Consider the following 15638-nt stretch of genomic DNA (forward strand, 5'->3'; position numbering starts at 1 on the left):
GGTTTCACCATCTCTCTTGAAAATATTGCTATCCATGCCAGTACTGACAGCACAAGAATCAGCAGTATGACGTACTTGCTCTTGCGTGAAATCTTCCTCGAACTTGAACAATAGCCCATGGCTATGTGACTTTGCTGATGTGAAGGCAGAAAAAGTGAATGTAGATTCTGTAAGCTATAGTTTACGCTACTTCTTTCACAAAGAACGTTTCAGCAAAAACAGTGACAGCCATAGAGTCGCTGACCAGTCATCCCATGCTGATGAGACATGCTCCTTGACTATATAGAAACTAATTATTATAGTCACTATAATATAGAGCAAGCACTTATTTGTGAAATTCCATTGGTGAATCAGAAAACTCCACTTTTAGACGGGGGGCCATAAGCTTGGGCACTCCACCAACTGGGAATAGATGAACAGAAAATAAAAATGTTAGAACCAAAAAAAGGGTGCATTTTTGCTTGGAAACATGCAACACATTCTGAGGGCAGGTTTTAGCTAACAATATGTGAGACATTAGCAGGAAAAGCCACATTAAGGAACCAGTTTACCGTGTTACTTGAACTGATACGTGTACTTTCTGAACCTGTACTACCACTTGAGCAGATTATTGCTCAGATGGTAGTTTCGCTGGTAAAGTATTCATTACAGAAAATGACTGCATAATAAAACAAACTATCCCGTTTCAAAAACAGAAAATGCCCGAAGATATAGAAACAGCTGATAAGTTGATCAAAACTGTGGACTGCTTGTTAATAGTAGTAATTTTCTTTAGATCCTCCTGAGAACCGAGGGGGAAAAAAAGCTGAACTTTTTTTGTGATTACCTTCCTCTTTCGAACTAAAAGAGCCCAGCCAAACACACGAGAGACCAATTGAAAGCCCTGGATGGCCTCCATTGAGTACATCAGGATTTAGTAGGGTAGCTCAAATAAGTCAAAAGACATAGACCAAAAACAAATGTCCATTACAGAGGAGATTAATGAATGGGCTTTTTTTTTTTCTAGGTCTCCTATTTAAACCAAAAACATGTAAAACAGAGTAACACTCCAGTTTCATTGACATACTACTATAATAATACACTCTCTCCATTAAATCAAACACAGATGCCATCAGCTGACATAACAATTAACGCTAACTCTTTTTCCGTTAACATTATTATGATAATTTTTTAACTCACAACCAGCGACAAACAAAACACATGAAAGCCATTATGCTATTGCTAGCATGGTTGTCCTCTCTTGGGATGCTAGCAGGATCGTTAGCAGGAAAGCGTTTTATAATTTAAATATTAATGTTCTGCCATTTTTAGTAAGATTTCTCTGAGTTAATTTTGAGAACACAGTCAAGCTAACGTCGACTAGTTCGTCCATAACACGAGGTGCAGATCAACGAAACAGTACCTTTTTGTTTTCCTTATACTTGTGCCAGCTCCTCTCTCTTTTGACTGCAGTCCTTTTTATGATTGCAGAAGCTCACAACTTACACGTTGATGCCCTCACATAAACGCCACCTGTAGTTATAGCTTACCTGCTAGCTAGCTGACGAATGCGGATATAACGGCTATTAAAAATAAAACATTAGCATTAAAAGAGACACGTGTCTTGGAAGCCGAGTACAGTCTGGCCTTATTTCAATTTAGCGCAAAACACCAATTTCCTTACCTGATACTTAAGTAGCCTTTCATGGACTACAACATCGCTGTAATTAGCCCGTCTACAAGCCCACCAGTCAAGTAAAAGTAAATTAGTAAGGACTTCCGTTCCACGCATTTCATAATAAAGTTTTACCTTTAAGACCTTGAAGAGATCTCGGGCGGCGGGGGTTTAACGGTTATATTATTTATTATGAGTAAATCTTCTTTAATTTCTGCTTTTTATATTATTTGCTTATGCCTCATAAACGCCGTTTTTCTGTTGAGGCAGAAAGTCTGCGAGTTGACGATGATGATGTGCGTCACATAAATACTTCCGGTGTGAAAATTTCAAAATTGAAGTTTGCGATCTGTTGATGACACCAAAAACTACTGGAGGACAAAACTCACGGATACATTTTTAACTGTTGTTACGTTAGTATATAAATTTTCATCACTACTATGCAGTCATTGCTCTACCCACAGTGCTTCTGATTCTGCTCATATTTCTAAAAAAAAAAAAAAAAGCAGAAGAATCTCTAACAAGATTAAAAGCTTTTATCTTATCTTATCTTTATTCCCACTTAAGATGTCTTATAAATAACTTTAGCTTAATTTGTGTCTATTCTACCTATGCAAATTGGTATAAATTGACTATAATATGGACTTGTTTATTTATTTGAATTTGGATTTTGTACTCGGGGTTTTTAATTTGTTTCTATTTGTTGTTGTTGTTGTTGTTTTTGCTAATTCTGAGCATTGATGGAGAGTCATAAGTAAACAGCTTGTAGAAAAGCTAAATGCAACAGCACTACAGCCTTTGAAAGTTTGCTTTCCAGTCTTTTCTCTTTCCACGTTTAATTTTGTGAGATTTTTATGTGAATAAAATATGAAAGATTTAGCTTAAATAAACTTTGTGAAAGGGTAAATTTCTACTCCACTGTAGTTAAAATTCAATCAAATTTCCTATTTCCACTTGCAGGTGTGCCAGTGTTTTCCATTTGAATAATTACAGTACTTTGACAAAACCCTCTCCTTTTTCAGCTAGGGCAAGCTTTGACAGATGTGCACAGCATGCAATGCTTCCTGGTTATTTTGCTCAGTCTATGGTTCATCCCACCCTAGAGTTCAGATGTCAGCAACATGCTGGTCGTGCTGCAGAGCTATATTTGAGCCTCTACAGATAAAGCTAGTTTCTTCCTGTCAACAGAGGAGTTGGTTGTCCAGCTGCACCTCAGTCAGTTTCAGGTCGAGTGTGGTCCTGAATAACTGAGCACACTGACCTCTTATTGAGACATGTGGGAGGTCTGGTGCTTGTGAGATGCCCTTTTACCTTATTTTTGTAACATAGTGTACATGTATTATATTATATTAATATGCTATTACATAGCTCGTGGGATTTTATTATATTTTGAGACTCGGATGTGGGGTTGTGGTTTTGACTTCAGTTGTAGAGAGCACTGAAACAATAGATGTCACTACTTTTCAGAGGAATATTTCCTTGGCTGCGTTCCTAGATGGTGGTGTTGAGCTATAAATTTTCCAAGTCTTGGCTTTCATGTTCACACAGTGTGGGCTATATAATTTCTGTTTTAATTAGTCATAAAATATGACTGGACTTTCATCTAAGTCAGAAAAATAGACAACGTCAGTGTACTGACACTAATAATATGTAAACCATCGTGGCTATCTCTGCCTTTATTAAATACACACATTAAACATTCACAACAGGAGAATTAAAGAAACAATTTCATTTCATAACTGGCCAAACATCCATTAACAGTATTCATTTGAAACATGCACTTCCTTCTGGTGTAGCTCAGACTTGATGAACTGACAAGAGACATTTTTGACTATATATTCAGATTGAACTGCTGAAACTCAACTATATTGTGGTTTGTCATTTACTGACCAGTTGAGGTCATTCCAAAGTAATAATTTTGATTAAATGTGGGGTACTCTGAAAAACTGGATTTGTCCTTTTTTAATGTCTCCCTGTATTCATTTCTTTTAAGGGTTGTAAATGTAATTTGTTGTATTGAGTTTCAGGAGATTCTGCACCATCAAAGAAGCCTTACATTATGATACCTTCTCTATTGTATTTCACTCTTGTGTTGATAATTTCATATACATGTTAATACTCAGTTCTCTATCCTTTATCATTCTTAAGGAGTTAAACCTTAATTTAAAGTAGAAAGTTCACAAAAAATATCATTAGCTTTGTAAAGGTACAAGGTGCTCTTTCACAATATTCTGGTAACAAATGATGGGATGTTTTTGAGAGCAGACTCCACATAGCCACTATTATACTTTTATTTGTGCTCAGTACACCCACGAACATGTACATTTATGGGTGTACTGTATCGTCTGTTCAATAAACGTTCAGTGATTTGTTAAACAGCTTTATATGTAAAATTATCTCTGCAGCCCTGAAATAAACACGTACCATAGAGTTTAGAAAAGTTACAGATTTTACATTTGGCAAGCAGATGGCTACTCCTCCTACCACCATTGTAAAGAAATGACTGCAGGGCAGGATTACTGCACGAATGACATTAACATGCGAAACAGGCCTGCACTGTTTGCAGTTGTCAGATACTTGTGATAAGCAAACCACAAGCAGAGCAAGTTCTTAGAAAGACCAGAATCCCCTTTAGTCAGTGTGTTCACCAGATTTTCTAGTAATAAGATCTATTTCCAAGAGAATTTAGGTAATTTTTACTTGCATCTTGGTTCATTTTTATTATATACATCACATTATAGGTAGTTAGTTTGTATTTTACAAGCTCATAGTGTCATAACAAAATACAATAGAGGGAATATAGGAGGATATTTATCAGAGGAGGGAACATTGTGCCACAAAACAGTGCGAACGCCTTTTAGAAAGTGGATAATCCTTTAAAGAACAGGCAACAATTGGAAATTTTGCTTGTATTGCTGTGTTTTACCATATTAGCAGAGTTAACATTAATCAGAAATACTAAAAGTAACAGAATTCAAAGACAGTATATTGTTTCGACTGATCATTCTGATAAAATATGGAGAGGGAAAAAAGTTAAAGAAAAAAAATCTACATTAAAATAAATTCCAAAACAAAGTCTAAAAAAATACACTCCTACTTAATTTGGATCAGTGAAGGTGACACATCAACACCTAGCAATCACATCAGAGAACTCCTCCTGGACTCCTCGAAACTCAAGGACAAAGTAACTGTTCCACTCCCAAAGCTCACCCTTGGCCTGTGCTTTCCTGAGGCAGTGTCGTAGTCATTGCCATTGGTCTTGACGCTGATGGATGAGGAAGGAGTTGAGGCAGAAGACCCACCGAGGCTGCCGGACTTTTTTCTTGAAGTTGTGCTGTGTTTTAATGTAGCTTTGGCAGCCACTTTGAAAGCATGGGCTGCAGTGCTGCATCTGACTTCCTCAATCGTGTTCCTGGAGGGTTTGAAGAGGATGATGTAGACCTTGTTGAAGAAGATACAGGCTAGCATCCCAAAGCTAGATGCCAGGATAGCAATGACCTCCACAGCTGAAACAAACTTGCCGTAAGTACTGAAGTATGCAGGAATAAAAGAGATCCAAACAATAAAGAATATGAGCATGCTAAAAGTAATGAACTTGGCCTCTGTAAAGTTTTCTGGAAGTTTCCGTGACTTAAATGCAAAGAAGAAACATATGGCTGCCAATATGCACGTGTAGCCAATTAAAAACCCAAGAGCCATCACAGAGCCCTCATTGCATGTGATAAAAATGATCTCATCGATGTCATGATTTTGGTAACTAGAAGGAGGGGCGTTGTAAAGCCAGACCACACATATCATGACTTGGACAAATGTGCACAGAAACACCAGGAGAAACTGCAGATTCAATCCCCACCATTTACGATGGAGACTCGTAGGAATCTTGGCCTCAAATACCAAAAGGACTCTGTTAGTTTTGACAAGGATGCAGGAGATGCAGAGAACAAAACTGACCCCAAAGGCGGGTTGGCGTAAACGGCATGTCCAGTCTTGTGGCTCTCCAATAAAGATGAGAGAGCTGGAGAAGCAACAGATAAGTGAGAAAAGGAGCACATATGATAGTTCTCGGTTTGTGGCCTTCACAATTGGGGTGTTGCGAAATCTGACAAAGACTCCAATCACAAAGGCTGTCAAGACAACACCCAGTACTGCACATATAGCCAGAGCTATCCCAAATGGTTCTGTCCAGGAGAGAAACTCGACTTCCTTGAGGAAACAGAATGTGTGGTTCCCGTTTGACCAGGAGTTATTTGGACACTTGGCACAAACACTGGCATCTGTATAAGAGAAACTGTGTTAAAACTCTATTATTCATCAAGTCTAACATTAACAGAGAGTGTTTTGCATCTACCTACATACCTTTATGATTACTGTATTCACCATCAGAACACTCTGTGCATTCAAAGCAGCAAGTAGGCATGCTGTCTATGATCCCCTTTCTTGTGCCAGGTTCACAGTCCTCGCTGCAGTTAGAGAATGGCACCTTTAGAAGATAAAATAACAGGAAGGTTAATGAGAGGGGTTGATTTAGATGGGCATTCAAATGTAAAATAGAAATAAAGAAATCCCCCTGTACTAATTTAAAAAGAAGTCTACGTTACAGAAGCGGAAGACATGGGACTTCACACACACCATCTTACATAACAGAGACTGAAGCAGACACCACCTGACTTATGGATGTGGAAACTATACCATACATGTGAGTCTCAAATACTGGCCCTGTAAGGTGGGCCATACACTGCATTTCCAGTGGTGGAGAGAAAGGAGGCCAACAGGGGGACTACTTCCCAGACGGCAAGGGCTAAAATGCAAAACTCGGGGCTGAAAAATGGTAATCCACAACCACAAAGGTGACATCTGTATTTAGCTTCACATAAAATCACAACTTTAGTTTTGGTCCACTCTTATTGCTCCGATAGTACTTATGCAGGCAGCTGTTTTACCTTAAAAAGTACCATTTATCAGCTGAGACACTGATAAGTCAGAGCCGCGTTCCCTTGTTTTTCCTCAATGACAAGAAATAACAGTGTTTTAATGGATATACAAAAGAGTTTCACTGACCTCTGTGCTATAGCCATTCCAAAGAATCTTTGTCCTGTCAATGAACAGCTTGGCTCCTCTCTTGGCATGCATGTTGTAATATCCAACCTCTTCAAAAACCACAGAGCCATCTTCAGTAGACCTGTGCCAGTTTATAATGGTGTAATTTGCTTCCATATCTGAGTTCTCGTCAAAGCGCATCTTTTCTCCCATGCTGTTGGTGTAGTTCAAATGCCTAAGCTGCTTAAGGACCTGAGAAATAGAAGAACATGCTTTCATGATTCACACATTGGCATATCTAATATTTAGCTCCTTTTATTAAACATAAATTAAATACATTGTACCTGCCATGCTTCCATTTTTTTTATATCTGCGCAGGAATTGTTTGCAAAAAGTCCACGTCCAGGTGTGCATGTGAGTATGTCCTGTAGCGCCTGTGCTATGGAATAAACTGCAACATAAACGTTATAGGAGATACGAAGGTGTTTGTAGTCCAGGTATGGTGTTTCAACACTTGCGATGTCCTCCTCACCACTACACAAAGGCCTGAAACTAGTGCTGCCATTCTCACTTTCTTGGAATCTCGGGCTATCTTCTAGATAGCAGTTGAAAGTTTCTTCCCAAAACTCTCTGACAAATTCATTATGACTGTCTTTCTTTGGTTGGACGTGCCGTAAGAACTCTCTAAAGCCAGGTATACGACCTGCCTTTAGAGCAAAACCAATAGTCCCTGCCATAACATCAAGATATTCTGGTTTAGCAACAAGGGAGGAGATTGCCCAAGCTTCACTGGCTAACCAGATCCGATCTGTGATGTTTCTCCTAACCATCTCTTTGATTAGAGGTTCGACATCTGGGCCACTGGCGAACACAACGATTACTTTAGCTGTGGAATTTTCAATCCTGTCAGCCAGTGCTTTGATTTCGTGATCCTCAAAATACTGAGAAATAAGTTCATTTAGATGAATGCAGATGTCTCGCTCTTCCATCTCCTTCTCAAACTTTTCAATCCCTGGACGCCCATACTCATCATCGGAGGCCACAGCAATGACCCAGTTCCACTGAAAGTACTCAATAATGTCTGCCATGGCTGTGGCCTGGTACTCATCTGTAGGAATGGTTCTCATGAAGGACTTGTACTGATTCTTGTTGCTCAGTAGGCGGCTAGACGAGGCATAACTGATCTGAAACAGGAAATTGCTCAGTTAATCTATCAGGTTGTCATTGCATCTTCTTAATTATCTTTAACCACTTTCAAATCATTTATTGAACAAACACGAAAATCATTATATGTAGACTTAATTTTTATGGATGTAGATAATGAAGTAATGATGTGTTGTTGACATAGCTATTACCCAGCAACTCACCTGAGGGATATAAAATAGACCCAGCAAGTTTGCAACTGCTGTGGAGACAGCAGATCCAGCAGCTCCTACTACTGCAATGGTTGATGGTATGTGATCAGTACAGTTGCAAAACTCATCTAAATTTAAAGAGTCGATCTTATTTTGGGCCACAAAACTTAGGGTGGCTTCCAAGGCTTTTGACACAGTGTTGCAAGTGTCAAAAATCCTGTAGCCCAGCGTGATGTTGGGAAGGAGCGTACTGCTGTTGTTAATCTCTTCAATCGCAAAAATCATGGCCTGGAGCCAACGAAAACCACGGAAATTGAACCTGTGCAAAGAAAAAAGGCATGAGTATGACACACTTGGTTTGCAAAAGGGTTTTTTGTTACCTCAGAGCATAAATTACCTGACACACTGAGTGGATTCTGGCCGGGCTGCAAGGTCTTGATCTTTGGATGCAATGCCAAAGTGTAAGGGGAAAAGACCTCCAAGTAAAATATCACCAGTCATCTGTGCTCTCTGGTGGGGTCCGTACGTTGAAATCACATAACTGGACCCCAGCAGTGTCAAATAATACAGAAGCAGTCTCATCTTTTTTTGTCTTTGATTGGATACGATTGTTTTCTGTGACTTCCCAGGATGAAGAAAATTTCAATATTAACTTCTCCCATCAATCTGCCTGCTGGGTTGTTTTGTGTTATTCATGTTTATGCTGATGAAGGTCTACCTGTTTGAAACACAGAGATGAACAACTCATTGGTTAGAAATAAGTACCACTGGTGAAATCGTTAGAGTTTTCCGTTTTTAATTCAGAAAAACACAGGAATATGCCGAGTGTGTAATACTGACTTAACTCCAATTATTGAGTTCATTTTCCAGCTTAAGCAGGGACAAAATATTGTAATGAGCCATCATGGCCTAAGGCTATATTTCTTGCTTGAGCCAGACCACTCAGATACAGAAGTTTTCTAAGAGTTAGGATTTTACTTAATGAGCTGACTTCTTTAGTTGTAATTCTAAGAAGAGATAAATTTAAACATTTCACACCCCACTAACAGTGTCATAGTGTTCTTGAAATATCCTAGATGAACTGAAACAAGCACAGGATATACATGAGCCAAGAGAGAAGTCACACTCTAATGACCTTCCTGCAAATGCTATGGCCAGTGAACCCAGTCACCATGGAGAAAAGCCATAGCGGCCCTGCTGCAGCTGGTTAATACTGCTGGAAAAATGCTGGGGCAGAGCCGTGATAATGAAGCAACTACAACCCCTAGGAGCCATTGTTTGCCACATTACGGAGAAGAAGAATTTTTATTGCACTAAGGAGAAACAAAAAAAAACACATCAATTTTCTACAATTAGGATTTATTACATCTTGCAGGTAAATGTTAAAAAAAAAACAGAAAGTAACTCAGTTAATTCAAAGAACAGTTTTAACTAAACTGTGATTAAAAATCGATCCAAAAGTGTTTTAAAATCAATAAAGCCACTAACCACGGTTTTATTACTGGTTTCAAATGATTAAAAACCTAAATTAGAAAGTAGTTATGGGTCTATTGGTTAAAATAATGTCCTGCTTTTTAAACATCCATTTAAAACAACAAAAATATGGCATATAAACTCAAATAAAACTTACCTCCCAAATTCCCGAGTATTACTTAAAGACATGTGAAACAGTCAATTTGAGGCTATTCGTCGATTTTAAGGACTTTTTCCAAAATATCCTGACTGCTGAATGATTTCGCTAGACAATGCTGCTGGCTTCTGAACCTCTTTCTGCAGATGAATCATTAACAAAGAGAAGGATAGGCCATTTCCTTCAGCTAATGAAGTCAGCTCACAGTTCACTCCTCCTGAAAGAAATCACATCTAAAGTGGCAGAGGATAGGTTGGGGCTTAAAATCTATTCTTTTGTCTACGCTATTACAAATGAAAATTTATGTATTTCCTAGTACACAGCCTCATTGTTGGATTAAAAAAGACGAGTTGTGGAGATTGCCTTTCTGTACGGGCTTTGATAAAAATGGATTTGGAACAGGATTCTGTGTAATATTATTAATAGTAGTAGTATTACTATTTTTATTATGTAATAACTAAGTGCCTTTTTCACGTTTACATTTTTATTGTATTTCATCTGCATTGTGATTCCATGAACTCCTGGAAGCAATGGATTGTACCCTTATGTTCAGCTAATTGTTCTCCAAACAATTAGTTGATTCCCGCTCTGATGAACAAGTCAATTTGTTGCTGAGGAGATGTCTCCAGTGAAAACCATTTCACTTTACAACGTGTTGACTTACCAGGGTCCCAAGGCGACTGTGTGTTCACGAGACATCAGGCACACAGAAGCTCTCCAGAGGTTACAATAAGTCTAATAAGTCTGTTCTAAGTTTCAGTCAACTTCTTTATAGCTAGAGGAAGGTCGTCATACTACATGCAGACCTTGGCATGCTAATCAGCAGGCGTATAAAGTACTGTGAGAACCATTAACAGTAGCATTTGGTAAATGAGGCCAATAATCTTACAGCAAATTAGTGCATGCTTAATTTGTTCACATATTATTGAAAGAAATGACAATAAATGAGTAAATGTGTTTCTAGATTTGAAGCGAAAATAAATTATAAAGTGAATTAATAAATTCACCAGCACGTCTTTATGACCGAATGTATGAATCAGTAAGAGCAATTCATCATTAAGGTTTCAATAGCTTTTTTTTTATAGCATTCAGTTTAATTCAAATGTAAAAACATGTTTAGTATAAGTGTCATCTACGCACAAAAAACAGCTAAAATAAGTTTTTTCCCGCTTGCTCCCACCTTTATAAAGTCTTGATATGTGAGTGCTCACACAAATCATTCTGATCTGCTCTTTTTCAGAAATGGCACATAAGTCTGAAATGTAACATAATGTGTAAAAAAATGTTGGGCTGTGAAGAGTTCACGGTGAATGAATTTATTCTCATACACAGTGTGGAGTGGGACAGATCAAAACAGACTCACACAGAGTTTAGCTAGAAAGGTAAGGAATGCCTCTCTTTGTTTATTGATGTGACTTTAATATATCAGCTGTAATCTCAGTTTGTTAGTTTGTGTAATTAGTGTGCATGGCTTATTTTGTAATGACATCTTATCTGAGTCACGGTGAATCATCGGTACATTATATAAACACTGTAAAATCATAAATTTATTATGATAAAGCACTATGTGCCCTCATTTACTCAGCAAATAGACCATGAAATATACTTGTCAAATTATTGCATGAATAACAAAGTAAAAATTAGTGCTTATAGTCTCTACTGTTCAGTAAAGTCTCTGTATGTGTAGTTGTAGCTTACTGTTGATGGTATGAAACGTGAACTTGTTCATTTGTGAAGTCATATGGTGATTTATACACTAATAATAATTATTATTAAATGCATAAAGGCTTTGAGTGCTCAAGTAAAGCAGAACAGTGCTACGTAAGAACTAGTCCATTTATCATTTACCAACTCGGATTAAATGAACTGTAAAACAAAACAAATTTACTTTGTTTGATCAGATAACAGCATAAAAAATAATTAAAATCTAGTCCTGGTTGTATTCACAATTTTCTCACTGCCAGTTCTCAAGTTTTGATTTTCTTCTAGTACCCACACAATTAACTGAATAATTCCTAATTATCACAGATGTCCGGTGCAAAGGTGCTGCAGTTTCTGCAGAATATTTCACGTAGAAAACCTCTGGAGCCTGAGGGTGAAGTGTCCAACTTTCGCCGGTGTCTGACTACCCTTGATTTGGTGGCTCTTGGGGTCGGCAGCACACTGGGGGCCGGTGTGTATGTGCTTTCAGGAGAAGTGGCCAGAGCTGTGGCCGGGCCTAGTATCATAATCTCCTTCCTGATAGCAGCAGTGGCCTCCATCTTTGCAGGACTGTGTTATGCTGAATTTGGAGCTCGTGTTCCCAAAACTGGCTCTGCTTATCTCTATAGCTACGTGACTGTGGGTGAGATATGGGCTTTTGCCACAGGCTGGAACCTCCTGCTGTCTTATGTCATAGGTAACAATAAGGCCATTGAATGAATATTAATCCTGGAAAAATCATAGATTAAAATAATATTTGTCAAGTGATTTTAAGTAACACCGGGTATTGTTTGCTAATGGCTTCTGTTGTTAAGGGACATCAAGTGTAGCCAGAGCCTGGAGTGGGACCTTTGATGATCTCATTGGAAATGTCATTGCCAACTCTTTAGGCAAACAGGTTGCAATGGATTTACCTGGATTGGCTCCCTATCCAGACTTCTTTGCAGCAGGTATCATTATGCTCTTGGCAGGTAAGTTTCATATACTAAAAACCTAACTATTTATTAACATAATACAGGTACTCTTAGTTTATTGTAAGTTTAAAAAATGATAAAAAAATAAAATAAAAAAAACCACAAGAGGTTGAAGTGTCCTACATATTTTTGACTAAAGTAAATATTTGACAAATGAGTTTCCACTAGGTTCATTGACATGGTGAAATTAATTCTTATATATTTTTCTTTCTAGGGATTCTTGCATTTGGTGTTAAAGAATCGGCCACTGTAAATAAAGTTTTTACAGCAGTTAACATCCTGGTGTTGCTCTTTGTTATCCTCTCTGGGTTCATAAAGGGGGACATCAACAACTGGTACAGATATGAAGACACCCTTCCAAACCAATCCGAGTATGGCCTCCCCCTGCCCCCGTTATTTTGGCTTCTGCTGTATTTTTCTTTCTTTTTTTTTAGCTGCTTGACTGTTGATCACTGTTTACAGCAACTATACGACCCTGAATAAAACCACCACATACGGCAGCGGAGGATTTTTCCCTTTTGGTTTTGAGGGGACATTAGCAGGAGCAGCCACTTGCTTTTATGCATTTGTTGGATTTGACTGCATTGCAACAACAGGTAACTTTTAGAATTTGTGTTTCAAAACCCTTTAAGTGCAAAGCCAGTAATTATAATGCACTGCATAAGGAAAGTGAAAATTTGATCACAATGACATCAGAAGATGTTTGTGGCAATTTCAATTGTCCAGAAAAACACAGAGATCTTTGGACACTAGAATATTCTCTACAGCATATACATTTTGTAAAATAGTTTATTTTATAGACATGGTGCTATGTCATAAAAACGCATCTAAAGATTAAATGATGGCATAAACCACACTGGGATAATTTTGTGTTTTTCTTTAGGAGAGGAGGTTCAGAACCCTCAGAAGTCAATCCCACTCGGGATTGTGGCGTCTCTCCTTATCTGCTTCTTGGCTTATTTTGGTGTGTCTGCTACCCTGACTCTTTTGATGCCATACTATTTGCTCAGTGTTCACAGCCCACTGCCTGTGGCCTTTACATACATCGGTTGGGGCCCTGCAAAGTATGCAGTTGCTGTGGGATCACTCTGTGCGCTCTCAACAAGGTATAATACATGAAGTATCACGTATAAACAAACCTACAATTCTTTATACATTACAATACTCCTTTGGTGACATTTATAGCACATACACCAAATAAAATCACTGGGATCATTACTAGGAATTAAAACAGGGACACGAGAATAACTGAATTGCTGTTAATGAGCTATGAGCTTTTTTCCGAAGCCTTCTAGGATCAATGTTCCCAATGCCTCGTGTTCTCTTTGCCATGACCCGGGATGGACTGCTCTTCAGACCTCTCAGTAACATGAGTGACAGACAAAGTCCTGTCATTGCTACACTGGCTTCAGGGGTCGTAGCAGGTATAACTAACTTTAGAAGAGATTATAATATAATTATTATTATTAATTATTTGATTTTGTTAAGGCCATCAGCTACTACGCTGATAAAATGGTTGCAGAATTTATAAACATATTTAATTTCTCCTACTTCTTTGCAGCTATCATGGCTTTATTGTTTGACCTGAAGTCGTTGGTTGACATGATGTCGATTGGAACCCTGTTTGCCTACACACTTGTTGCCATTTGCATTCTCATATTAAGGTACAGATCATCACAAGTGTGCATGTTGGCACTGCACTTATTACTGCTTATTATTAGTATATTTTGCACCTAACAAACAAGACTTTCTTGCGTTTTTTTAAAAGTGTTCTTCACCATTAGTTGTCCAGCTTTCTGAAGGTCTTTCAAAGTTTTTCTTTGCACACTGGCTGTTTTCACTCAGTTTTAGTTCAGTCCTTGTACCTGACCATTTTCAGAGGAATGTTTTTTGTTTGTTCAATCACTAACCTATGAATCCTTCAAATATAAAAGGGTTTCTAACTGAAAGGATGAAATGGTAATATGTCTAACAGACAAAGCATCAGTTTAAAACTGTATCTTGACGCACTTTGTTCCTAGCAGCCTGTCAGACCCCTCCCCCCAACATCATTGGTTGCTATTTTTTTCCAGTTAATGCCAAAGATAACACAAAGAGCTATTAGCCAGAAATTGGCACATCTTTGTCTTTGACCCAGTATTACAGTTTGCTTGGACTTGTTAGTTATTTCTTTGGAGAAGTATAAGATGATTTATGTATATATGGCTAATGAGTGTATTGTTCTCTTGTGCTTCTGAGTTTGGTTATAGTTCTTGATTTCTCGTTATGTTAGTCACCCCTCGTGTCCATTCTCTCTCTCTCTCTCTCTCTCTCTCTCTCTCTCTTTCTGTCCCGTGCTTGCTCTCTCTCCCTTGTCTCAGTCATGCCTCTGTGTTTGTTTACCCTTTCCTTGCCTTGGGTTGTATGTCTTGAGTCTGTGTTTCCGTCCCTGTGTTTATGCTTCCTCTCTTATTTTGATAGTCTCACCTCCTGTGTCAGTTTTGCTCTGTCTTGTTTCCCTGATTTAGTTCAGCTGTGTTCACTTACGTGTTTCATCTCCCTGTTTGCCTCAAGTGTATATTTAAGACCTCAGTTTACTTAGTTCCTTGTACCAGCCACCATCATACTTTGTCTCCCTCGTGTTTTGTTCGCCTAGTTGATTATTAATTCCATTCTGAGTTTCCAGGTTTTCTAGTTTGTGGCTTTCCTGTAAGTCTTTTTGAGTCCAGTTCTGCCTCTGAATCCTGCATAAAGGTTCAGCATGCCAAACACAACACTACACCACAATCTTGGCATGGCGTCCAGTTTGTCTTTAATAAGTGAGGAAACTGGAAATGTGGAGGACAAAAGAAGACATGGCTTGAAATATTACCTACAGCTAATGAACAGTATCTGAAAGTCATGTCCTTAAGACATAGAAAAATATACAAAGAGCCAACACAGGATTTGAGAGATTCATCTGTCCCCTCAGTTGTTCCAGCCACTGGATGATCTCACTGGAATGATGGCTCCCCTTCAAAAGTGATTTTAATGAAGGGAGCAAGGAGTATATGCTGAGCTTTGCCAAATACCTCAACACAAGACAAGAGCTAGACTAAAAACCAGTGGCAACAGGTCTTATGGAGTGATGTCTGCAGCTAAAACACGGTGGAGACCTTGTCATGTTGTGGGGCTGCATTATAGCCAGTGCTGTTGGAGATCTTGTCCAAACTGAGTGGCAACCAGTGGTGGCTCATTAGTTAAGGCTGCTAGGGCTCAACAAAATACAGTGGCTTGCAAAAGTATTCGGCCCCCTTGAACTTTTCCAC

General features: G+C 38.5%; 2 protein-coding genes across 2 annotated transcripts in view; one reads left to right on the top strand and one right to left on the bottom strand.

Moving 5' to 3' along the window:
* Nucleotides 1-4792: 4792 nt before the first annotated feature.
* casr (calcium-sensing receptor) lies at nucleotides 4793-8628 on the bottom strand. Its single transcript, XM_005735435.1, has 6 exons — nucleotides 8444-8628; nucleotides 8059-8365; nucleotides 7036-7875; nucleotides 6713-6943; nucleotides 6011-6134; nucleotides 4793-5928 (listed from the first exon to the last, which is right to left on the bottom strand). Exons 1-6 carry the CDS (start codon nucleotides 8626-8628, stop codon nucleotides 4793-4795), a joined length of 2823 nt encoding a protein of 940 aa, XP_005735492.1.
* A 3076-nt stretch (nucleotides 8629-11704) lies between these two features.
* Nucleotides 11705-15638, top strand: part of LOC102202414 (cationic amino acid transporter 2) — a 6951-nt gene continuing 3017 nt past the window's right edge. The window contains exons 1-7 of the mRNA XM_013911431.1: nucleotides 11705-12074; nucleotides 12193-12348; nucleotides 12566-12716; nucleotides 12802-12947; nucleotides 13235-13457; nucleotides 13639-13775; nucleotides 13913-14015. Coding sequence (XP_013766885.1) covers nucleotides 11705-12074; nucleotides 12193-12348; nucleotides 12566-12716; nucleotides 12802-12947; nucleotides 13235-13457; nucleotides 13639-13775; nucleotides 13913-14015 — 1286 coding nt within the window. The remainder of the gene's footprint in view (nucleotides 12075-12192; nucleotides 12349-12565; nucleotides 12717-12801; nucleotides 12948-13234; nucleotides 13458-13638; nucleotides 13776-13912; nucleotides 14016-15638) is intronic.

The sequence above is a fragment of the Pundamilia nyererei genome, unplaced genomic scaffold (genome assembly GCF_000239375.1).
Source record: "Pundamilia nyererei isolate P.nyererei 1_Seehausen unplaced genomic scaffold, PunNye1.0 scaffold00064, whole genome shotgun sequence".
Lineage (NCBI taxonomy): Eukaryota > Metazoa > Chordata > Actinopteri > Cichliformes > Cichlidae > Pundamilia > Pundamilia nyererei.